The sequence below is a fragment of the Chaetodon auriga genome, chromosome 12 (assembly GCF_051107435.1).
Source record: "Chaetodon auriga isolate fChaAug3 chromosome 12, fChaAug3.hap1, whole genome shotgun sequence".
NCBI lineage: Eukaryota > Metazoa > Chordata > Actinopteri > Chaetodontiformes > Chaetodontidae > Chaetodon > Chaetodon auriga.
The window spans coordinates 19,694,849-19,720,639 of NC_135085.1; the positions used below are offsets into that span (position 1 = coordinate 19,694,849).

Here is a 25,791-nt window from a genome sequence, read left to right on the forward strand (position 1 = left end):
TGAGTTGACGGTGGGCAGAGCGATGCTGGGAATGACTCCACGCACCAATAAGAATTATAAATTTGTGACTTGTCCCACCCTTGCAGGTGCAACAAAGCTCATGACACAGTGAGAAAGATGTCAATCAAACACAGCCTGCAACACTTCCGCACACCCCAGAGCTCTAACCATCCAAAATAAGTGAAACAAACTGAATCACCTGTGTGGGTGAACCATTGAGGCTACGGGGGTCTCAAAGGGAGCAACAGACACAGAATAGAGATTGTTGTTGAGTGAACAACATTTAGGATGAAACAGACAAGGGGCGTGAGACAACAGAAAAGATTCAAATTCAAGGCCTGAGAGAGACACTCGACTTTACCTCGTACGTAGAGATTGGCAGGAGAGGAGTAACGGGTCCCAGCGCTGTTCATGGCAACACATTCGTATTTCCCTTGGTCGGACTCCTCGCTGTTCTCAATCTGCAGAGCTCCTGCGCAGAGGATTAACAAGTTTAGCTGTCTTGACAGTTGTGGAACATGAGAAATAACGTGGCATGAAACCAAAGCAGATATCTGCACAGTGGACTCGCTACAGAGCCTGCAGTCAACCAGTCTCACCCACTTCATGTGTAATTAAGTGTCTCAGACATGGACACAGCTTTGTCAAAGAAATGCTTATGGCAACGTAAGCATTTAGCTGATTTGGCAACTTTAAAGACGCTAACAGAATATTTGCCAGGACGCGTTAAGGAGAAAGAAGACCATGACTGAGGGTCAATGAATCGTCTGAATAACATGTCACAATCACCACAGTCTGATGAGGCCTTCTGCTCACGGAACAACACTGACAAACCACAGTGTTTGTGTCAGGGAGGGTTATCTATCCCAGCCACATGTTGGGACGAAGCTAAGCTTTACTCAAGAATACCCACGACAAAAGCAGAAGAATGGATGAAACGTCTAAAGGAACGATCCAACTGTACAAACTGTGTTTTACAGTTTCACCAAAGGACATTGTTTTAAGTGGTGAGCCTCCGGAGGAGTGCTACTCTGATTAATTTTTGATCTGAGAGTAAATGTTTTCTCACATCCTAACAGCTAAAATACAATTCAAATGCATAATACAATACTGCATATTAAATTAAAGTGATGACTGATGACTAAACTGTTCTTCTAAGTCATTATTTGCTTCATGGATTGGAAGATTTTGCTGCAGAACCAACTGCCAGTGCAGGTGTCTTTGCTTCAGTCTTTGTTAAGCATGCATTTAGCAGTGAGGTCATAATTGTTTTCTTTTATCACCAACTATTTGACCATGTCTCCCTGAAGCCCTCCAGGGAGACGCTCCTCTGCCAGATGGCTTAGATTAGTATTCACAATCCCAAGTAGCTGAAGTCATCAGACAGAAGGCTAACATGTTGTTTCTAGCAAAACACGAAAGCCCAGGAGAAGACCTATCTTGGTGTGGTCATTTTGACAATCCGTGTCCATAACGGTCACATAATCATTGCTGCTGAATTGCAAATGGCTGACAGATGAGACCAGTTGTAATTCAAAAAATGGAAAACCTAAACCTAAATCAGCAATCTTACCTGCATCCCACAGAGGTAAGAAATAAAAATATATGTTTTAAAACAAAACTACTTCTCTCAGCAGTATGTGTGTGTATGTCACAAGCGAGTGATGACGGTTATCGCGTCTCCAAAACAGCATGGTACGAGCATGAAAGGCAGCCAGCCACCATGCAGTTTGAAAATGACAAAAATACTCAGCATAAGATGATGTCAGGATACATTTTGTTTTTCACATCATGCAGTATGAGATGGATGTAACAAACAGCTTCACCACCAACCAAAGGGGACTCGAATCAAGACGAGACCAAAAAAGAGAAGCGAAACAGGGCGGGGCAGTGACATGTGGTAATATCACCTCAGATCTCATGACAACACATCTCTCCAAGGTGTTTGCTCTGCACGCTGAGCTCATCGCTGTCTGATTCAGCACTGACACGCACCTGCATACTAATGCCGTTGTCACCAATCTGTCAATCTGCCCATTCTCCCGTGGGAGAAAACAGTGCGAGTGCTACAGGAAAGTAGAAGGTTACTGCTATGGCAGTTGTCAGAGATTCGACACTAAACCCCTTCAATTACTTCAAGCTACCTGGTGGATCTGCTACAAGGTCATTTCACTGTTTGCTGGTGCAACAATTACATAAGGGCCACAAAGGCTGACATAAGGGCGCCTCAACTCTTAAAGAGCTAAACATCTAATTGAATAGGAGCCATGGACGCACAGACAGTGAGACAGACAGCTGCTAGTTCAAAATACATTTAGGTTGTCCCAAACGTCCACCATTTACCTCACTGTCGCTGAGCGGAAATTATGCTTTCACTCCAGGGGAAAAGCAGATGATTACCATAAAAAGGGGTTGAAGCTTCCACCTTAACAATCTCGACCTGTTCCCATGCTGCGGGGCAATGCCGCAGAGGCTGTATGCAAATGCAGCCATTTCAGTTTACGTTGAGGCTGCATAGAAGAGGCAGGTAGATCCTCTTGTGGCCACGGTGGCCTTTAGTTTAAAATGCAAGTCCTCGCCCCTTTTCTCTGAAAAGCCAGAGGAGAGGCAGAAGCCGAAATCTGTTTGTTTCTGTCTGAATATGTGTGTGTGTGTGTGTGTGTGTGTGTGTGTGTGTGTGTGTGTGTTTGTTCATAAACGTGGTTTGTTTCTAACAGAAAAGGAGGAGCCTTGAAAAAGCTAATTTACAAGATAACACCTTGGACTTGCTTTTGCATTTCCATTCTCCTGACATCAGGGTTGGCGATCATTTGTTTGTTAAGGAGCAGACAGCAGACAGAACACGTTGGGAAGAGACAAAGGGAGAAGTGGAGGAGGGTGGGCTGGCATTAACAGTGTGGATGAACCTGGTGATGTGGCGTTTGGGGGGAATGCAGGGGGTCTGATACGGATGTGAGGAAATGGTGTGGACGTGATATTTTCCAACACACTTTATCATCCTTACCTCTAATTGGTGTACCACCTAGGTGGGAGTAATTTCGATGCAAACAGGGTTGAGAGATTAGTTAGTAATCCACTTACAACAGTGGGAGAAAAACATGGCTTCTGACAGGCCACAGATAAAAAGAAATAAATAAACTGATACAGAGTAGAAGCCACTTAAATGCGATGTGACAAAGTTCAGTGTAATTAATCAATGCTATGAGGCAAGACTGTATGAGTTGTCTGCAAATGACCAGAAACAACAACAACGCCTTTCTGCTTTTGCATTTACAGACAACAGCTACATCCACATTTGTCCTTGTTTCATAGCAGAATTTAAAGAATATGCAATTTAAGCAGATTATTTATGAAGCAAATTTAAGATGACCCCCACTCTTTGTACAGACTGCATTTGTGCAGAAAGCAGTTAGTAAAATGGGCAAGAGAAATGAATGAAAGTCATACACAGTAAATAGACTGATGCACAAGAAACAGTATTCAGGTCAGAGGTATTAAACTGAAAAGAAGTTAGTATCTCTGCAGAGTGAATGAACTGGATGGTGTGAAAAGAACGTGTGTGTGCTCACTCAAAATCCAGCGAGTGTGATGCAACTAGAGGAAGAGAGTCTGCCAGTGGCAGCAAATTACTCTGCTTTTTCCTGCCATCGCAAAAATGGCCTCATTTCAGGTCATATGCAGTAATGTAAATCCTGATACGGCAGCAGATGTCAAGTAAAGGGTTTGGATAAAAGGAATTGTTAGTTTGAGGGCGTTACATATCAGCACATTTTCAGGCACTCTAACTATATGCAAGAAAGAAAACTAATTAAAAGTTTGTTGCGAGAAGTAAAAAAAAAATAAAAAATCAGACTTTCAGGCAGTTTTATCATTGATATAAAAACATTATCAAACAGTTAAATAGTTTCGTTTGTATCTAATTTGTAAGAAATCTGTATTTAATTTAGGATACGCTTGCAAGAACATGGAGAGTCCAAGTGAACGTGCTCCAGTGACCTGCATTCGGCCTCCACTGGGCAGCTCGACCGCCAGGCTTTTTCTGGAGTGGCTCTCATCTTTAATCTTTGGGACCTCGGACCTGCAGCCCGACTCTCTAAGTGAGGTAGATTTAGTAAGGAGTGACAAGACTGAACCTGGTCACAAGCCGCTAATCTTTCCACCTTGCACCGTTTCCATCTAATCCAGGTCAGACGAGCACTGTTTATTTATCAAGTGCGTTGCTACTGTGAACAAAGAGCACCTCATTGATTTTTTATTTTTTTGCAAGGTTGAATCCCAGCTAATGCATCATCGGCCGGCCTCATTGTCACCCAGCTGCATGTTTAAAAGGGGATTAAGGATTATTTAATATGGTGAAAAATTCTCTTTCGGTGCTTTGGAAGGTTACAAGCTCATACATCACTGTCAGAGACCGCACCAACGCAGGAACAACTTCATTCCAACTTCTGTGTTACTTTCTAAGTGGCTGCTGCTGTGGTGAGGAATGAAATTCTGTAAGAAGTCGGCTAACTTATCAAGGTGACAAACTTTGACTAAAACTTTCATGTCTTGTGTGATGAAAGAGAATCCATGAAGCCACGCATGACAACAAAGGCCTTTAGTGTTCTCACATCATCCTCGTGTCTTACACGACTCCTGTCTGTTGGTATTTGACGGCGTCTTGCACCCTGAAACTTGCCTTTGCTATATTTACATTATCAGTGTGTCATGTTGAGTAATGCCTGAAGCATTAAGTCAGGTCTGATCAAATTGTACCTGAAATCGAATCAGATCAAATCGAATTGTACCTGAACGAAGCTGTTTAATGCGCCCGTTGCTGCTGCTGATGTCCACAGGAAGCATGTCCTTGAACCAGGAGATTTCTGGGTCCGGGTTTCCGCTGGCGGCACACAGCATGGTGGCGGTTCTGGTCTTTTCAACCACCTTCAGCTGGGGACCCATATCGATGGTGGGGAAGCCATGGGGGATCTGGTTCTCTGAAAATTTACAAGGGCAGATTTTAGCATATCCAGAGACACACAGAGCAAGAAATAAAAAAATAAACAAGAAGAGAGAACGAATGTTTACAAAAAGATTCTGACAGGATACGCTCTCAATGGCTGTGAAAGGCACTGAGAACATCACAACTGTTGAATCTGCAAGGACAGAGAGGAGTGCGAAAGAGAGCAAATACGTTTCAGGTCCTACAGGCCGAACAGTAATCAGAACACACACATACATAAACGAATAAACTGTGGTATGACTTGGATTTCAAATTTGGTAGAAAAAAATCCTGTCTCTGATTGATTATCATAGCAGGCTTATTACCCGGCACGGGGAGTCTCAGGTTTAGACAGAGAAAGGATAGTTGCAATCTGCCTCTGGGCACCCATGCATAAATGAGCCGCCTTAGGCTTAGCAAGCTAAACAAACCTATTTGAATAATCCAACTCATCATAATGGATGTAACAGCATATCCATGACAACACATACAGCAAAGTATAATCCTTCTTCCCACTCTGCTGTGAGAGCTTCTCCTTTTCTCAAATATATATTGACATTATATCATCGATTATCAAAGTATGAACAATATATATAGTCTTTTCACTACCTCGTGCTTCGCATTGGCACTTCACCATCAGTGAGACGTACCTCCCAGCATTAACTACCAGTGACATTAAACACTTACAGTATGTGTCTCCACTGTGGAAAACAGAGAGTGCAGTCATGAGACTAAACAGCTCTTTAGCTGTATTTTTACTAGCCTGAAACTGACAACCACCACTCAACACCCACTTCAGTGCTGTCTCGCTCTGTAATGACAAGTTGCGTCATTTTGCACCATCAGTCACATATTTTCAACTTGGAACACTTAATTCTCTCTGACAGTCAGATTCAGCAAGATAACATACAACTAGGTTGAGAGTTAGAGAGTTTTTGTTGGTAGTGAAAAGGTAAGAGAATTATCTTCACAGGAAATGCCCCAAATGAATGATATGCTTTGCAATGGTTTTGCAATCCGCATTTGGTGTCTTTAGTGAAAAATTTAATTGCATTTGTCACAAAAACTGTACTGCAAATCCTAAATCAGACCCCCACCTGCACTTATGATAAATCCTAATTTAACCTCAGTGTTAATCAAGAGGAAACACAATGGCCCTTGAGAGGTATTATTATCAGCTTGCTCTCAAACTTGTAATCTCTTTTATCTCTTTGCTCATACAGTATGTAGATGTGTCCTTGGGGCCAAAGTGCTGAGATGAAATGCTTAGAACAGTGCTAATGATTGTAACCCCTTGCCTTTGGCTCACCATCAGAAGATACCTAACTGCAGGTTAAGAATAAGCAAATGATAGTTAGTCTGCAGGGATGAATCAAATTAACACGAGGTGGAGATTCGGCTATTCGGGAAAGTTGAGGAAATTGTGTCCAGAATGGGATTACAGTGTCACAGAGGTAATACTGAGTGGCTGTAACAGAATGGCCTCCTTAAAATTTAAATGTATTCCAGTGTGTTAAGATAGGTGAGGGGGGAAAAAAAGGAAAGTTTCACCAAACTTTGTTGGCCTAAGGCATGAAATCTCCAGCTCCCCCCTCGGAGTGGTCAACCGTGTTAGACAGATTTTGAATGGGTGCAGGTGCGACTGGGAGGCAGAACAGAGCTGTGAACACAGACGTTTTCTGCGAGCATCCCTCATTAGTGCATGCAAGTTGTTGTTCACTCTAGACTGATCACACACTAAACAAATATCTTCTGTCACAAGAAATGATTCTCCACGACCCAATAAATGCACCTTTAAAATTCTACTTGACTCATTTGTTACTGACTAGATTGGCTCCACTCAAAGTGTTATTGCTGCATTTTATCTGCTTTCTTAAGCAGACATTTATAACTCGGGCCTGTGCTTTCATTTCATCCTGATTGCCTCTAAGATTACTTCAGCAAGATGGCTGTCTAACTTAAGATGGAGTCTAAGGGGTGCGCTGAATGGAATTTTCTCCATTTTCCCTCTCGCTTGGCTCGTCTGAGTCAAAAATCCATATGTAAACTTATATGGCTGGAACATGAATAGGTGCATGGGTGTTGTACTTTGTTCTGATCCCCAGCAGAGCAGTTGCTCCTTTCACCCTTGTGTTTGGCCCACAGCCTGGACCGTCTCATATTCAGATGTAGTTGACAGATCTCTGGATGGTCCTTTTATCTTTCGTGGCGAGGCTTAGTTCCTGTCTGACGATATAGGATTTGTTTTCAGACATCCCAACTGAAATCAGGATACCTTTACAAAACAGACAACTACAGCACAATGAAATAACACTGTACACTTTGTCATTGTATGAATAATGGTAACAGTAGCGCCCTGTGTTCCTCTGTGGTTTGCTCCCTCTAACCTTCAAAGACAAAGAGAGCAGCATAGAGAAAAAATGGCGGCCTAAGATGAGCAAAACGATAGATTTCTCTGTCATTCTCCTTTTAAGTTGCAATGTGGGTAGACCATTAAATAATACGAAACCCAGAGGGAGATGAACTCTGGACTCACCTACTTTCAATTCACTTAGAACATGTTCATAATGGCCACAGATCAGCTGTGAGGAGGTCCCTCTGAGGCTGCTGACATGGACCCAATTTTCTCATGCATGCATCCACTTGGGTGGGAGGTACAGCTGGTGTGGGTTCAGGTGGTTGTGTTCAGGGACAGTAGGCTGTGTTTGGGGGACTTGCAGTAGAATTAATTAGGTGCTATGCATGTCTGTGCAGTGATGCAGCAACGCTATTTCATACTGAGCTATCATCTGGATTTTTTGGCAAACATTTCATCACTTTTTTCCCTTTTTTTGTGTACATATATTTAATCATTTAATTTCTGTAAAACATCTCAGTTTTATTTCTCAGGAGAAATCTTTGTTAAAAAAAAAAAAGATTAACAGCCGTCTCTTAAGAGCAGGTGGCTGATCTTCAATCAAATATGAAGACGTGGATGTGAAGAAAATACTGTACATTTAAGTCTATCTACCAGTCCTCTGCTGACTCCCACAGTTTGTACATAAAAAATGGTTGGGCGCCCCAAATCACTCCATCTCTCCACCAGAAAAAGGTGCTGCTGCCCTCTAGGTCTAGTATAAAGTAACTATATGGTGGAAGCCAATTGAATCAATGAGGCATGACACTGTCCTGTCAATCACATCTAGGCAGTTACCCCAGGGATTGAACAGAGGAGAACTGAAGTCTGTCATCCCGTATTTCGAGGTGAATGTCCAAAGATTTGTTCTATTTCCTCCAAAATGTACCTGCAGCGACTTCAAGGTCTGTAACATCCATTTGCCCACAGAAGGAAGTGTCCAGCCTTGCAGGGGGGAAAAGGCTATTTATGTTATTGTGCTTTGTGGAACTATACCTTTCACTGAAGAAACTGCAACATCAACACTGGATATTCTCCATCAAACGCTCTTGTATTGCTGCCTACAGAATATTTATTATCAAGATTATTGGCAAATATTCCTGGGCTGTGAAAAATGCAAACCACTGGTAAAACAGGGTGAAAGACCCCAAAGGAGTTATTACACGAGTCAGCGGCTCCGTCATGTCGGGAAGCAAAAACAGCGCACACTTTAAAAAGCACACCACTGCTGCAAAGCTTATGCATGAAACCACCCCCAACTTCTACTTAATGTTTGCGTTGCAAACGAACTGTTACAACTGGCAGACACTTCTGTCACGGTATGTCTGATTAGGGGAGAGCGCACTGCGGCTTCACTCGGTGTGTCAGTTCTAACATGGGGAGCTGCTGAATGGAAGACTGGCCAGGCTGCGTGTACAGTAGATATAATGCATATGTAGGAGGCAGAGCAACGGTCAGCTTCAATGTTATTTCCACTGTGTGCACTGTATTGGAAGCAGGGAACATTGAAGGTTAGATACTCTCGGGGTATCATAACCAAGATGAGTACAAAATACACAATGGCAGTTCAATTTTGTGAGCAAACAAGAAGGATTTAATTGGTATAGAAATATAAAAAAAACAATGTATAAAGACAAACTGAACTGTTCTGATTGAAGCACAAGAGCAAAACCTCAGGCGCCTGTAAAAACATGAAACAAAGAGCAAAGATAATAAATATCTTTAATGTTCAGATGACAAGTTGGACCTACAATGCTTTTAGCTCTCTGACATTTTTAACACCCTGCTGCAGGAGTCCAGGCTTGGACCATCACTGAGATTCAGCTCTTCCAAATCACGTTCTTTGATGTACTTATACTACGCCAGATTGTATGAGATTTGTTTTAAATGTCATGAAAGACTTTTTGAGAAATATTTAGGGAGATTAACCATAATTCACCCACAAAGAACTTTGTAACTTGCAAAAGGTTTAACAGTTAATACTTTAATTTGGCTACAATGTTAACATAATGTTCAGCATGAAAAGGCGAAATTTCTCTTTCTCTTGCAATAGTTGCAAAACCATGAGGCCCACATCTAACACGGCTTTCTGAAGTTGCCTATGTCCTTGGTCTTTGGTAAAAAAGAATAATTGAGAGTTCTCTCTACACACATACTTATCAAAGATCTTGTCGAGCTCGTGGGTAAGACTTGAGCCCTGTCTGTCTGTTCCTACTACAGCTACTCCTGCGGCTGGCCTCGTCTGCCAACTTGTCATCCCAGGAAGACAAAGACATGCCTTTGTTCAGTCCTCTTTAATTTGAAGGGAAAAGAAAAGGGATGGGGAAATTTGGAGAGAATCCAATGAAATAGTGCAGGCGATGCAGGTTGATGTTTGTCAAGATAGAGGGCATTTTTAATAAAAAGGCCCTCTTGTGCTGGAGCGTAATTCATCAAAAAAAGCTCCACTTCTCTGTCTAGCCCGGGCAGGAAAATACGAGTAAGGCGAGAATCCTGCGATAATGTCCCGTAGGACATTATTACTAAGATGAACAGTGCTGCAACATCAACAACAACAACGTAAAAAGAAAAAAACCTGAACAAAAAAACACCGATGCAATGTGTGACACTTGTAACTATCAAAGCAGTAATTTATTCCGCACGTATGCAGACTAAACAATCATAAACAATTATGTATGGTGCATGCGAACCATTGTACTGCTGCTGATCTCATATATCGTAGCAGATGTCTCATACTGACGAGTCTAATGTGTCTTTAAAGCTGTGATATTTAACGGGACTTTGATTTGTAAAAGGCTTCCGTGATACAGTTGTTACAACAAAAAGTAACATCCTGGATCTGAAAATGATTAAGGCCAGAGGCAAAGCCAGACAGGCGTCATATGCAGAACTAGGTATGCATGAACCGGTTCCTCCTTGAAGTGAAAAATAAGGACCATTGTTCTCTCAACAGCTGTTTGTCACGCAGTCATACTGCAATATGAGCTTTGCGGATGAACTTACTCACAGTGGTTACAGCAGTATGGTAGAAAGGAGAGGGCAAGAGGTGATGGCTCAGAGTGGTTTTGTGGTTGTACTACTCAATTAGGATAGCAGTGGGGGCCTTGTCTATACACAAAACATGGGGAAAGATTGGAAACATCTAAATAAAATGGAAGGAGCCTCTGTCTGTCCCTCCATTTTCTCCACAACCGTTCATCCATTCGACTGCACACTTGGCGGGTGTACTGCTGAGGACCCAAGGAAGTGTGTGTCGAGTGCAAGCTCTTGAGATCCACAGGACATATTTATTAGCAGTGTGTTAGTACTGCCAGGAGCACACACTGTGCATATAGAGTGGACCCCTATTAACTGCTACACCGCCAAACAGCATGCAGCGCAGTCTCCATCACTCCACAGTACATTCGAGAACAGCTGAAGAAAGAGAAGCTGGACAGACCAGAGACGTTATATTGCGGCAAAGTCTTGTAAGTTTGCCATTATATTTTGCTGAACTCCAATGTTTCAAGTAACAGCTATGTAACCTTCAGAATGAACGTTTTCCCGGAAACAGTCGGGTTCCAACTCCCTGTTAGCAATGACAGCAGCCAGCTGATTTTCTCACAGACGCTATTAAGCTGAACGCTATTTTTGCTTGAAATGCCTGTCCCTCATTGCATCCTGGGCATGAACATTCAGCAAGTTTAACATTTTTTTCTGCTAAACTCAAACATTTCAAGCCTCAGCGATGTAACTTTTGGAATGAACACTTCGAATGAAGCGCATTTTGAGCGTGAAGTTGTTTGATGAGCGGTTCTCAAGAATGCTGCAAGCAGCAACATGGAGGCCAAGCAATCGTCCCATTCCAAACGGGCGCCTTTTGAACAGGCACTGCACTAGTAATTTGTAAAGAGAAGACGCAATAGTAATTAATGAAATTCAGAAAACATGAAGCAGTAATCAAAAACTGTTGTGTCAAGGAGGAGGGCTTCTGCTGTAACAGCCACAGGCAGGTGAGGTAAGATTTAGATGAGAGCAGAGAGGGGAAAAAAGTAAAAAGGACAGAAGACGGGAGGCGAAGAGAAGGGGGCAATGGAGGGGTGCATGCCAACCTCCTGCCAGCTCCAATTACCAGTGTGAGTGGAGCGTGGCAGCTAGGGCGATGGGTCTAATCAGAGCCCTGCTGAAAGAGACCCGTCCCTGTCCTCGTGTCCCACTGGGAGGCTGCTGGAGCTCAATCCCACACTAACGTCAGCCAGCGTTTTTCCCTCAACCCAAACACACTAATCTCAATGGGGGAAAACACTCCAGACACCCCAGTTCCTTCATAACAGGGGAGCCCTGACACAGTGGCACAACATACAACAGTTCTGCATAAAAACAGTTCTGCATAAAAAAATCCCTGCCTCATTTCCATTTCAGAGCGCCCTAGTATCTCCTTCCTCCTTATACTCGAGTGCAAAACGCGGTGAATGACATGTGCTGCTATGAATGTTTTAAGTTGGAGTTACACCAGAAAAGGGTCCCTTCAGAGAGAACATGCAGTCATGAAACATATGTTTAGGAATATTCATGAGAAAACATTGCGACTACGTACATGAACAGGAGTTGTGTGTATGCTTGCAAGCTGCCCACAGCATCTTGCTTCATTCTGTATCAATAGTTAATCTAATTCAGCATCAGCGCCTGCCATCAAAAATTAAGGTGACAGAGTAAGCCTTTCTTAAATTCTTCAGCGTATACATCGGTGTTGATCTCACTTCGAGCAAGGAATAAAAGGCCTTATGATCTCCATGTGTGCCTGTTGCCAAGTGATGGATGACAACAATTAAAGGTGATGTCTCCTTTGATAGAGCCAACCAAAGGACCACAGTGACAGCAACACAGCCACTTGCCTCATGAAATATTGCTGTTCTAAAATCCACCCTTTCAAACATACATCAGTGCACCGTCTTTCCACTGTAGGTAAAAAAAAAAGGTTTGTGTACTTCTAAAGAATATGTAGGTCACTTTGGTGTTTATTTGCCTGTGTGTAAGTATGTGTAGCATTAAGCTCTTAGCTGATGCCTGGAAGTTTGAGAGAGCTGTTTTAGTAAAGGTGTTCGGGTAAATTAGAGTCTCAGTGTTTCCATGTATAACCGATAAACCCTTTTAATTATTCACCTTTCTCCTTGTCCAAACTTCGAGGAAAACTAAATATAGTGCAATAAGTGTTGTCTACATCTCAACTGGTCTCGAGTCAATCTGGCACTGAAAAGCAGACAGGCCGTCTGCGAAAACAAAGCACGTGCCCTGAGGCTGTTTCTAGCCAAGAACATCGTCGAGACAGGCATTTGCATTTGCCTTAGACACGGAAGTGTGTGAGAGGTGTCAGCTGCAGCAGGAGGTGCAAACAGAAAGCCAAAGCTAACATGAGTTCAACTGCAAGAGCTCTATGAATAGTTGGATGGCTGATGGTGTGTAAAACATTCAGCAAGTTCACTTGGAAAATGTTTAACTGCAAAGGATTTATGAGGAGCGGCAAAGAGGTGCAGCGGTTGGTACTGTCGCCTCACAGCAAGACAGTTTCTGGGATCAAACCTGCCAGCTGGCTGGGGGCCTTTGTGTGTACAGTTTGCATGTTCTCTCGGTGACTGTGCGGGCTCCCCCCGGGTGCTCCTATTTTCTCCCAAAGAAATGCAGGTGTTAATTAATGGTGTTAGGTTAATTGGTGACTCTAAGTTGCCGGTAGGTGTGAGCGTGAGTCTGTCTCTCTCTGTGTGACTGACTGGCGAACTGTCCAGGGTCAGCTGGGATCAGCTCCAGCCTCCTACGACCCTGAAGGATAAGCAGGTATAGCTAATGGATGGATGCATTTATGAGGAAGACAAAGGTGGTGATGGTATTACACTCTGTTGGACAGTGGCATCCCGGGATAACTGCATTTCCAGTTACAGTAAAAATGCATCATTTCAACTGTTGCTGATTAAAATTTCCTGTGGTTCAGTCATCATGTGTCTGATGGGTATGGCAGCACTTACAGATATTTTTCTAAAATGCTGTGACACTGAAGAAGCAACTAATAGGCCCCACAGAAAGGCAGACAGATCCAGCTGATATTCATGTAAGTGCCTTGGCGCTTTTGACATGCAAAGCATTGGAGGGCAAGGAGTTTTCTCACATGTTCTGCCATGAGGGGCATGTGAGCAGGACCCTCCTGCTCTTCAGAGAAATACTAGTTGGCAGAGCTCCCCTTGCAGAGGTCTCCTCAGCGGGGATGACACGGCACACCCCAACATCAAAGACCCGGCAAGGAGGCCATTGATGTAATACTGTTGTAATGACATGAAAATGGTGAAAATCTCCATGGAAATGGGGGCAAATGTACATTGTGCAATGAAATGTGCAGTGAAACACGTCTGAACATCTTGTCAAGCTGGTTCTCTCTGGCACGCTATCTCTTAGACCAGGTGTTGTAGCAGTTGCTATAGAGATAGTTACACATCAAACAAACATATGAACTGCAGGCACAGACACACCTGCACGCAACGGACCACTGCAAAGAAAGTCAGAACAAAAAGACTGCTAATGTCGCTGTTAATACGAGCCACGTTCACGCTCGTGCTCGTATCAGAGCGCTGTTATTCTGCTGTTTATCCAAGTGTACTTGGAGTAAAAAGACTGTAATGCATGCCATGACCTTTGAAATAATACACTTTTTTGTCTGGCTGAGCAGAACATTTGGCTTTGCTTCCTTGCCTACAGGCAGATAATCAATAACAGTCATCCAATTCCCCCCCCAACTCCTTCCTTCCCTCCCTCCCCCTCTTTTTATCAGCTCCCTCTTTCCACTTTCCTATTCATCTCTACCCTTTTTCTCCTATCTGATATCATACTTCCACTGTCGTCAGTATGATCTACGGCCCTGCCAGATGCCCTGCGCCTGTTATTTATGCTGCGGCGCACCAGTTAGTACATAACCGTGGCCTCCGACCATTACTGCAACCCAAGGGTGGTCTTCTGAATTCACATGGTTGTGCTGACTGAGTCACCTTGTGGGACAAGCACTGCTGCACAGAATCACATCCTCCATTAACTATGCTATATGAGTAGCACAGCTGTAGGCTTTCATTTTGAGATTACAACTCTACTTCTTGCCTTGTGGTCCTACCAACAGGAGTTTGATTGAAGACCCTTGAGATTATAGTATTACAGAGTACACGGTTTGTGGTTTACTACTCATTTTAATGTAACTGCCTCTGAGATGGAAAAACCTGAGGGCTCATGGTAAATTTCTGTGGTAATACGATGTGGCTAATAAGACAGGCTATTCCTCCAGGTGTGTCGGGAAAAAAGAACAAGGACGGAACCAAAAATCAGGAAGCGTGACGGTTAATGAAATCGGCCTACAAAAGGAAGCAGAGCGGCGGTTTGCAAATAAATGAATTAATTGATCCTCTCCACAACTCAAATTAATCATGGGCAGAGCTTTATTGTGACATGTTTAGTGTAATTACGGCAGATAGGGATGGCTTTTATGAGTTCTGAGAAAGGCAGTGGATGTAGTGGAATGTGGCAGGTTCTGTTAATTAAATCCTCAATGACTGGGCTCCTGTGACCGCCTTTACTTATTCTCTCAGTCAGAGATAATGAATAATAGACAGAGTCTGTGAGTCAATGTCGACAGGCTCAACTTTGTAGTGGTTTGAAGAAGTGTTGGTTGTTCAAAAATATCACATTTTGGCATAACCTATTAACTGCTCACCTCAAAGGGGCAAATAGAATAAATTCATCAATGCTGGAATTAGCCTGCAGCTGTGAGTGTTTTTAAGTGTGTTTAGATCTCCGTATCATCACACTTAAGGTAGCTGGTACAATCCTGTGGTGAGGTTCTAACCTCACTGCTATTTCATCACAAAAGGACACGGGCTTGCCTTCCCCGACAGTAACAGTCAATAATTGGGTGAGGTTTTCGTACTTTAAAAATAATAAAAGAGCAAGTGCTCCCAACTACTCGGTGTGGACATGTCCTGAAACTGTGAGTGTTACGCTGAAAAGACCTGAACGCATGCTTGCTCAGTCAACCTTCTCTTGCAAAACAGGTTGAAAATATTGATGCAGAAGTAATGCATGCAAAAGCAACAGTGCCTTTGACAGCTGTAAATAGACTGATCAACTACAACCTTGAAAAACACAGCTTAGCAGCTTAGAGAAAATGGGACTATGCCTCTTAAACATGAGAAAAATGTCAAGCTTAAGGCCAAGCTATAAGGCTGATAGCGAGTCAAGCCGTTCTCCCCTGCCTTCTATGGCCCAGTGGGTAAGCCAAGAGGGCTTGGTGTGTAAATGTGTGAGGAAAGGGGGTCAGGGTGAAAGGACTCCCATTAGCCAGCTCATTGAGTGTAGGTATTAGAACTCCCCTGACATGCAGCAGGCCCATCCATCCATAGCCAGTCAGGGCCTTGGGAGCCATTGACTCACTGGCCTGCAGAGCTGTAAGTTGGACCTCGCTCTTTACCTGCAGGGGTACGGGCCCGGGGCAACGCTGTTCCGCTGCACTGTGTACTGCTTTTACTTTATTTTTCTTCTACTGAAATAAAAACGTCTGCACAGTATGATTCAGTAAATACAACATAACAAAAATTGATCTGAAATCACAGGTTGAGATTGTGACAGTCGTGTTACCTTGGTCATTTTTGAAGTGAGGTGCTGTACTAAATAAATGAGGGTGGCAAAACATTAGAAACGCTATCACGGATAAATGCGCTTCAGCATAACAACTGTGGCCTAAAAATGACCACATGGGTCAATCAATTTGCAGAGGTTTAATATTAGACTGTTAATTATCTTCCATCGTACAGGGATTTCTATTTTTCTGGTGTGTTGTCTGGAGTGTTCGCTACTCATTGGTTACGCATGATTCAGAGACGGAGAGAGACGGGTGCAGGCAGCTTTCGCTGTTATACACATCAAAGCGTTTGGATTAAATCATCTATACAAACCAACAAATACAACAGTAAAGCTAGCTCAGAGTCATAAGTAGTGCCTCTGCAGCAACGTCCGGTTTAATACGTTTTGGTTGTCTGAGAAAAGTCAGACTGATTTCTGTACCTTTTCTAAAATAACGTCTGCTTTTATCAGCTGTCCAGAAAATCCCATTAGTCATTTCAGCCCACTTCTGATTTACAATTTATGCTAAAGTGTTATGGTTTTCCTGTGCCATGGACAGAAGATTACATGTAAGAGACCTCTTTATTAGCAACTGTTGATTATAAAAATGTTGAGAGGCACCAAGATTGGGGGACAGGTTGAACCTTGGCTGAGCATGAAAGACTTTTAACTGAAGTAGGAAAACAGCATGAAGCAATGAACAAATTGATTTGCTGCAAAATTACACTGTAGCTATCTGCAGGGCTCAGACTGGTGAGGTGTAAGTAAGCGTTTGACTTGCGCTTGACCCTTCAAATATCAATTTGATTCAGGTGCACATTTGTGAGTGACAGTTTCCATCACTCCGTGTGTTCATATTCAGTGAGACAGCTTATATTTCTGGAAAAAATAATATTGGATCTTCACATTTAGATGGTTGGCTCTCTCCCTCCATGCTGGCCTCTTGTCTAGTTTAGAAACACGGCACTCCAATAAAAACATTTGGGCTCGGATAATCAGGAGCAAGTGCATGTCAATGTTGGGACCAACAAAAATGAATCAATCCTTGGCAAAAAGGCAAAAAAGATTACCTGTTACCTCGCTAACACTCTAATGGCGGAAGCACTCTGTCACTCTGAATACATGCATGGTGAAACACTATTGATAGTCACATTAGTCATGCTCTCACAAACAAGCCTTCAGTAAAATCTGTAATTGAATAATGAAAGCCTGTTGCATCTGTTTGTGGCAGATATTTAATAGCAGATGTCAATTCATGGATATCCCTGTCTCTTCCTGACAATGTGCAGATATTAACGGATGTGCATGTCTTGTCACATCTCCAATATCTTCAGAGGCCTAGGGACAACATCCAGACAAGGAGTTCAATATGTCCTGACGTACAACAGTGGCCATAAATTCAAGTCTAAACCAGTGACAGGCTTCGGCTCTGCTCTCAATAAATGTATGACAGAAGCCAGAAGCAACGATATTGTAGTGTGCAAGCGATGTAGCATGAAGTGTGGACGTATTAACACCTACATGCATGCATGCAATACTATGCAATCCAGTATAAGAGCTCTGCAATAAAGACCGCTGCGAAGTGAATGTTAAAGAAGAGGTGATGATTCAACTTTGTATACTGTGTATACTGTGGTGTGTTGTATTGGATGACATATTGTGAGATGTTCCTGCCCCCCCACCCCCAGGACTGTTACTGTACAGGCATCACTATTATTGTGTTGATCTTGTGTGGCAGTACACAAGAGACAGCAAAGGTAACTTAAACTGGGCATAATTAGTTTATGTTTAGCAAGTGGAAAAGACTGCTGCAAAAGACTGAGGCTGAAATCAGCATGATCAAATGATACTAAGGGGAATTTCATCTACATTCATTTAGCCATTTTCTTTTCCCTGCTTCTTGTGCCTAGAGTTTGAGCAAATGTGTTCTTCGGGAGAAAGTGGAAAGCTCTGACGTGCTAAAGCACTGCTTGAAAACCACTGGCCCACTTAAAATAGGATAAATATGTCCCAGCATTAGCCTTTCCTTAACACCTTTCAGGATGTTGAATTTCTCCCAAAGTGGTTGAAGTTATGGGATAAATTAGAGAAATGTAAATCCGCTCTTGAGTCATTAGGACATGCTGCAGATGCGTTTTGAGGTATTTTAATACCAAATTACATGCTTTCAACAATTTAGAAAGTTGTGGGAAGGAGCCAAAGCTGTAATGATTAACTTAAAGAACCGCTCTCATTCACCACCTGTGCTCAGACATTTTGAAGTGATTCTCATATAATTAAAGGTGTGACTGTCTTTGTTCTCCTATATTCTATCAACCACTGTTTTTTTCCCATTGACCTCCCTCCCTCTCCTCCCCCCCCCCCCCCCCCCTCTCCCCCTCCCTCTTCCTCCCTCCCTCTCCCCTGAGGCCATAGACATCATCAGCACTGACGGCACAGCCATATCAGACATCACAGTCTTCACAGATAGAGCTTGCCAAACGCACGCAGCAACTGATGGACAAGTACAGATGATAAAATACTGCCTCAAAGTGAGAATGACTCAATACAGACGTCGACATACAACATGGAAATTTTGTCAGGTGCTCTACGAATCTCTTGAGACAGCTCAATTAACCAGGGCAATTTTTCAGAAATCTGCTTCCCAGTTGATTTTAATTTTTTATGATAATTTATTGATCACACACAGAAAGACTGGAGCAGAAGGTCAGATATACAACAAGCTGGCAGGGAATCTTGGGGATTTAGTCTCCTGCCAAGGACAGGCAAGCAAGGTGGTGGCTGGTTGGAACCACCCATACCCCTGAAATCTCCACAAACTGTTCATCTGCACCGCCATGAATAGAGGTGTTTGACTGGTTGAAGAGGGAAGAATAGCTGGTGTTTTCTTATTTTAATATCATCTGTTGGGCTGATTTTCCAATGTGGAAAGCTAGTTTATGATTGCGCTCAACATAATTCCCGGTGTGATACTTGCTCCAGCCCTGAGCAAAGCTAAAAAGCTAACTGTCCCCCTAACCAATGCCCAAGTCCTTGGAAGTAAGGATGTGAGGATGCAGATTGGGTGGCCAGGAGGGTGATTCCACCCTGCCATATTGTGTGAGTCCTTGGGAGAAGCATGCATAGACAGATGCAGTTTGTATCTGTCAGGCTGGATATGATCTACGACGCTGGGCCTCCAGCCAGCAGATGGTGGGAGAAATTAAATCTGTGACACAGACTGTCACAATGGAGCTCAGAAATACAGTAGGGAGGTGGAGGGGGAGTAGGTACACCTGTAGATTGGTGTGTGTGAGTATGTGTGTATGTGTGTGTGGATGCATGTCCCTGAACGGCTTTGTGTGCATGCAAGTTTGTGCTTCTGTCTTCCTCCAGCATGTTGTGACAAATAACAGCCCTGCCTAAAAACGGAAGCCAAACGTCTTGTTCTTAAAGTAAACCCAAACTTTCACAGCTTGCATCATTTTCATGAGGAACGTACGGTGCGTGATGTTAAGTGTGACCCGACCACTCACTTTCCTCAACAGCGTGAAGGAACGGCTATTAAAACGGCAACGTGAACGTTACAGAAACCCACCAGCTTTCAAAAGGAGAATCACAGAGTGAAGAAGTAATGTGGGGGAATAGCAGTTACACAACAGGCCTTATTTTGGTCATTGTGGATGATTTGAATAGTGCGAAGGAAAGGCGAGGATTAAGTTGTCGGAGGAGCAGGGCTCGGTATTAAATCATTCCGATAGAGCCTCTGTATGTATTTATCTTGCCTGGGAAGAGGTGCAATGCGATTTCTATGCCGTTTATCCAGTCAGGTTTGTTGTCCGCACTTGCCTGGCTCCTGAGATATTTATTACTGGCATTGTGTCGCAGTCACTTTTTGCCTCTGCACCAGGGACTATAATGCATGCCCAGCAAATAAAGGCCTTTTCTAACCGGTGAGGCCATAATTTGTTTGCTGCCACCAAACACAGGGCCAATAAATACAGTCAACACAGTAAAAGCTGGGACACTGTATTGAATTCCATTTTGAAATTTCTCAAACTGTGTGCAGAAACTGATGAGTTTTTAACACTGCTGTATAATTGTGGCCTCTGTTCTTATCACGAAATTTGAGAGGCATAAAATGGATTCATAGGGCAGAACTCTATTAATATTACAAGGAGCTGCATCACTCTAAAGTTTGATGTTGGACATGTTTTCACCGAGCAAGGGGCTATTTTTACTCCACTGCAGAAGCTTTGAATCTTTGCATATTTCTCACTTGACCTTTCCAAAAATTCCATTTTTTTCTCGACGCTACATGTTCAGAAACGAGTTGCCAGGGAACTTCAAACAAGGTGTGCAGCTGGTCTGAAGGAGAACCTTTCTAATTCGCGCTCTGACAGCAGAGGATTCCGGTAATGATGGGGCTTTTGATCTGGTACCATTAGATAACATTCCTCCTTCTAGAGACAGGTCCGCTGTCTCCCAAAGGACAAGAGAATGTTCTCCATCACAGCAGAAAAGTCACAGAATATGCCTGAGTTTGTGCTTAAGGGATCGTCTTGAGTCACAGGGAGCTCTGCAGACATCAGTTTGACATTTCTATGTGTGTTTTATTGACGATTACAGTGGTTCGGGAGGGTTTGTTGGGATATTTGATTAACACAAATGACAACAACCGCTTTGGCTGAAGATTTCTAGTTCTCAACTTGCTTTGGAAATGCAGAAGTAATGCAGAACAAACAGTCTTGCGGGCCTTTTCGTTTCCACACCATGAAAAGAGATAAATCAACAGTGTTTTTTCTCTGTAATATTTGACCTCCAATTAGATGTTTGTTTTAAATCTCCTTACTAAGTAGCTTGCTGATTTATTTTCACGCAGAAATTATACATTATCATTTCTGAGGTACGAGTCTCGGTTGCTCTAGGCCTTTCCCAGGACTTGCCAATGCTGCAGTTCCCTGGTTGCTGATAGAGGCCAATTAAAACCATGTACCTTCAAGGATTTTGCTCAAGGCGATTTCATCAGAATTCGGCACTGGTCTTGGAGAAAATCTGTCAGCCTCCAATTGTGAAAACAGTCACTCTATCCAATGCACACCAGAGCTTCATCCGTTTTATCATCACCATCAGTGTCAAGGCACGGTTTTGACACCACCTTCGTCATTTCTTGATCTGAGTCATTGCATTTTACATTTTACATGCTCATCAAACGTTAACGGCAAGGAAAATATGAAATATTGCCTTGACATGGAGAAGTGGCAGCGCACTGCATTTAAGACGGATGTTGTGAGCTGAGATGTCTTTTCTGGCCAGCAGTAGTTTATTTCATACATCACCAAGACAAGCACCATTTACCTGAACATTTACCGAGGCAGTTCAATTCAAGAGGGGCGCTCAAGGTCAAAACATCGGCATCGTTACCCAAGTAATGAGTCATTGTTCCCCCCGGTCATCTCTCTATACTAGCCTGCAACGTCATACCCCCGCCGCACTGTCCACTATTTAACACAGACACAGAGAGATACGGGGATAGAACAGATGGAGCAGATAGAGGAAGAAAAAAGTTACAGAGACAAGAGGGCAGAAACAGAAATGAAAGAGAGGGGAAGAGAAGAGAAAGGGGAATGAAAGACTGACAGCAACAATATTTCTCAATCACACCACCCCCTCTGGTCGCAGCATCGTCTGCATCATTATTTATCCATACAGGTCAGACCTGCAGACAGCAGACTGACTCTCTGTCACTCTCTCTCTCTTTCTCTCTAACACACACACACACACACACACACACACACACACACACACACACACACACGCACGCGCGCGCACACACACGCACACACACACGCACGCGCGCGCACACACACACACACACAGTCTCGTTTTCCATGTAGACCATTATTCAAAAACTCACAGCGTAAAAAAGGTGATTATAGCCAAGGGTCCTCAGATTTTGACTTATGACAGTGTGACAACAATAAAGCACAATTCTGCTCTTATGATACTACCGCTGTACGTGTGTGTGTCTCTCGTTCATCATACACACTCATAATGAGAGATGGCTGAGCTGACTTTCGGCCCATTTGTAAGTCTCAGTGGTGTGACCTCTCGGGGCGGGGGCGTGAGAACCGCCACGAACAAAGAGCTGGGCTGTTACAGCGTGACAGAATTACAGAGCGACTCAAGACTCATGACCGCAAAAGTGCTAAAGCCCGACTCGGCTTTGGTGTGAAAACATGCCTTTGCTACTTGCCACAGGTGAGCGGCAGGCTAAACTGTACAGTCATAAATCTGATCATCTGCTGAGGTTTAGAAAAAGACCACTGGTTAACACCAGACACGACATCCACTGTGGAGAGAACACCAAGAACAGCTCCAGTCTGACATATTCATTTCTATACAACCATAGGTTTCTATACAATGCTGTGTAACATTTGACCGCCTTTGACCTTGCCATAATAACCAGCCAGGGAAGTCAGTGTGTGAAAAGAATTGGATAAATGACCATTTTGACACGCATTTCTATGCGTTCAATCCCTTTGAGCGATTTCTTGAAGCATAAAAAGTTGGTGGTACTGACACAAAATCAACTTTGATCCATTGAAATCATAAGTGATCCACTTGCACTCCTGAACCTTGGTACATTCCTCCATACACTACATCCTTCCTTTGTGCGTACAGAGAGCGCGTGTAAAGTGCACTGATATGACTGCCATAATCCATATTTTGCAGGATTGGCATAAGAAAATAAAGAGCCAGTATATGAAATAATCATAATTAATGCTCGACCTTCCTTTGCTCTGCTAAAAGCTATAATCCAGATCGACTTAGTGGTATAATGACTTCACCATTCTCACTGCCTCTCTGGATGGGGGCGCTCAATGTAATATGACAACTTCGTGCGGATGCATAGTCACATGTGCTTTAAGCCGTGTGGGCAGTGAGGCTTTTCTTTGGGAATGCAGAAACAGGAAGTTTTTGTTTACGTCATTTATTTTAACCTTTATTTATTCGAGGAGGGCTGACTGAGACATGACATGTCTTTAGGCTTTGCTCAGCTTAATTTTTCTTTGCACGTTCACATCTGGAGAGCTACCCGGGACGGCTACGGTCCTCTAATGTTGGTCACTGGTTCTGTGCTTTGCTCAAGGGCACCACAGTGAATTAAGCTTGCAGAAGCTCAGCAGGTTTCTCCGTCTCTTTCTGCAGATTTTATCATGTGATTAGAAAAGGCAACTTTGTGATGTGACACTTCTCAAACCTTCGGGCTACCGCCAGCCCATTAAGAAGGGGGATCATTAGTCTCCGTTTGTTTGGTGCTGCCCCAGTGTTTTCCTGCGTAGTGCTGCTGATATGAACTTGATGTATTGCTAGGCTACAAACAATGGTCTAAAAATAGAGTCGAGCTGACAACGTGTGTGTGTGTGTGTGTGTGTGTGTGTGTGTGTGTGTGTGTGTGTGTGTGTGTTTGTGTCAGTGAACATGCATGAATGTGAGTACGTATGAACAGGCTCTAAGTTGTCTGGCACATCCTCGGGGTTCTGGACAAGCAGAAGCAGTTTATTTTGATGAAACATGATGTGTGGGCCTTCTCTCTACCAGCCTCTGTGATTGCATTAACACTTGGGAGTTTATGCTGACGAACCAACTGAAAGGTTGTTACATTCCTCCGTCTTTAATTTGATTTGTGCTGATAATTAAATCAATGTTTCCAAATATGTACATGTACAGTTCAATCTGTATGAAGGTGTTTTCGTACAGTAACAGGCAGACAGGCTCAAAAACAAGATCGCAGCAGCAAGCCTTAATAGTATAACGGCCTGTAAGGTTATCGTTGCCAGGGATTGTGAGCTTCCAGCAGATACATAACAACTCGGCAGCATCCCATTAAGGTCCTACTTAATAAATATCTGTCTGTCTTCACCTCGCTAAACGTTTAACAAAGACTTCAACTTCGCCAGTCACTCGTTTACTTTGGCTGTCTGCCACATCACTCTGGACAGGTAGCGTGGAACCGGCTTGCTTGAGCTTGTAGGCTGAGAGCAGCTGTCCACAGTTTTTTTTTTTTTATGAACCGACATTGTTTTGGTTTGTCAGACCAAAACAAGGAGCTTAACGCGGCTTACCTCTGCGTAGAGCTGCAGACTCGGGTGTTGGTCTTTCGTGGAATCATCAACACCACCAACCCTTTCATATCACTGTCACTCCATTTAATCTTATCGTGAAGCATATCACCTAACACAGCCTTAAAAATGTGCATATTATGAGAAATAAATAGTAAGGATTGTAGGAATTTAACGTTCATTTCATTGTGTCTGAAAAGACTTTATAAGAACTGTTCATTCACATGTGGGCCAAGCCAAAACAGAGACAGTGGTGGTAACACTGCCATCTCATGCTGAAAATGTATGCAGTGAATGCGCACTCGTAAAGCCTCATAGATAAAAGAATTCATCGTGTTGCATGCGTCTGTATGGCACTTGACTCCGGGGTTAGCAGCCACAACAACGAGCACAGGATCAGAGAGAAGACGGATTCATGCAAAGCACGTCTGCTGGTGAGAACAGTTGCTCGCTGTTGAGTAAGACCGCTGTCCGTCTTTCTCGTGCACTCACCGAGGGAATCCAAACTCGGACTCCTATTTTGCCCCCCGACACTAAGGCTGTTATTAATCCTCATCTCATCCCCGTGTGCTTCATGTCACATTAGTGCTGTTTGTGGGTGCAGGCAGAATTCCTCACGATACAGTGCAAAGGAGGGGTAGAAAGAAAACCTTTCATTGCACTGGAGAAAAGTCCCTTCGGGAAGATTACACAAGCACAGCCGATGATATCATCAAATCAGCGTGCACGGAGAGAAAAGGAAGGGTGGGTGTGAGGAAGATGGGATTCAAACGGGGGGGTGGAAAAGCTGTATTTGAATGAGAGGGGATCTGCTTTAATGCCAGCGTAATGGCTACGGAGGGTCTTAATTCCACCGCTGGCTAGCTCTGGAGCTTTTTTCTTGAAAGTTTCTAATGAAATCAACTCCTGTGGTGACGAGCGCACACACGACAAAATTACAATCAACTAAGAAAGAAATCCACGCTCAGGGTTCAGCGATATGGAAGGCTGAGCAGGGAGAGGCGCACAAGCCCTGTCTGCATAAATCACATACATTAATTCTATGGGCGAGAAGGGGAGAGGAGGTCCATGGAGGTCAAACTAGCCTGCAGGCATGGAGGGAAGCCCTAAATGTGGAAAAATTGTTTATATGTCCATGTGGGGAGATTTTCTTAAAGTTCTCTGGACAAGCAGGGAATCACTGACTTGTAAACGTTTATTTAAGTCATATTTTTTAGCACTATCGGGCTTCTGATGAGGCAATTCATAATTCTTTTAATTGATTATGGGATTGATTTGTTGTGCTGGGCTCATTGAGTGTGGGAGATAAAGTAATTGGAGGATTATAGTCAATAAAAGGAGAATGTTTATTCCGATATAACTGGATTCCAGGTCACAGATTTGCTGAATTGCTGAACTGTATGCTATCTTATTTAAAAACGCATTCCTTGCATTTTTTTTTTTTTTTTTTTTTTACATTAAAACAGATCTACTCCTCCATGACACTGCCAATACCAGGAATCCACAGAGTTTGCAAATGTTTATGTATGAATTATTAAGTCAAACACCCGTATTTGCTTTCGGATGTACGGGAATAAAAGTTTGAAAAACCAGCAGCGGCAGGAAAAGGAGGAGGGCTTGAAGAAAAGAGTGAGAGGGAAAAGCAAGATGGAGAAAGAAACCGAGCGAAAAAAAAGAAGACT

The 25,791-nt window shown here is 43.2% G+C and overlaps 1 protein-coding gene across 13 annotated transcripts in view; it reads right to left on the bottom strand.

The window, feature by feature from the left end:
* The window catches only part of ptprfb (protein tyrosine phosphatase receptor type Fb), a 163,311-nt gene that overhangs the window by 67,225 nt on the left and 70,295 nt on the right, over positions 1 to 25,791 (bottom strand). For 7 of the 13 annotated variants that reach the window (XM_076744635.1, XM_076744645.1, XM_076744638.1 and 4 more), the window contains exons 5-6: positions 4,788 to 4,976; positions 362 to 472 (exon numbers count right to left, since the gene is read on the bottom strand). In XM_076744635.1, coding sequence (XP_076600750.1) covers positions 362 to 472; positions 4,788 to 4,976 — 300 coding nt within the window. Of the gene's footprint in view, positions 1 to 361; positions 473 to 3,004; positions 3,023 to 4,787; positions 4,977 to 25,791 lie in introns of all 13 variants that reach the window. The other 6 variants (XM_076744637.1, XM_076744633.1, XM_076744634.1 and 3 more) reach the window with 1 other exon arrangement.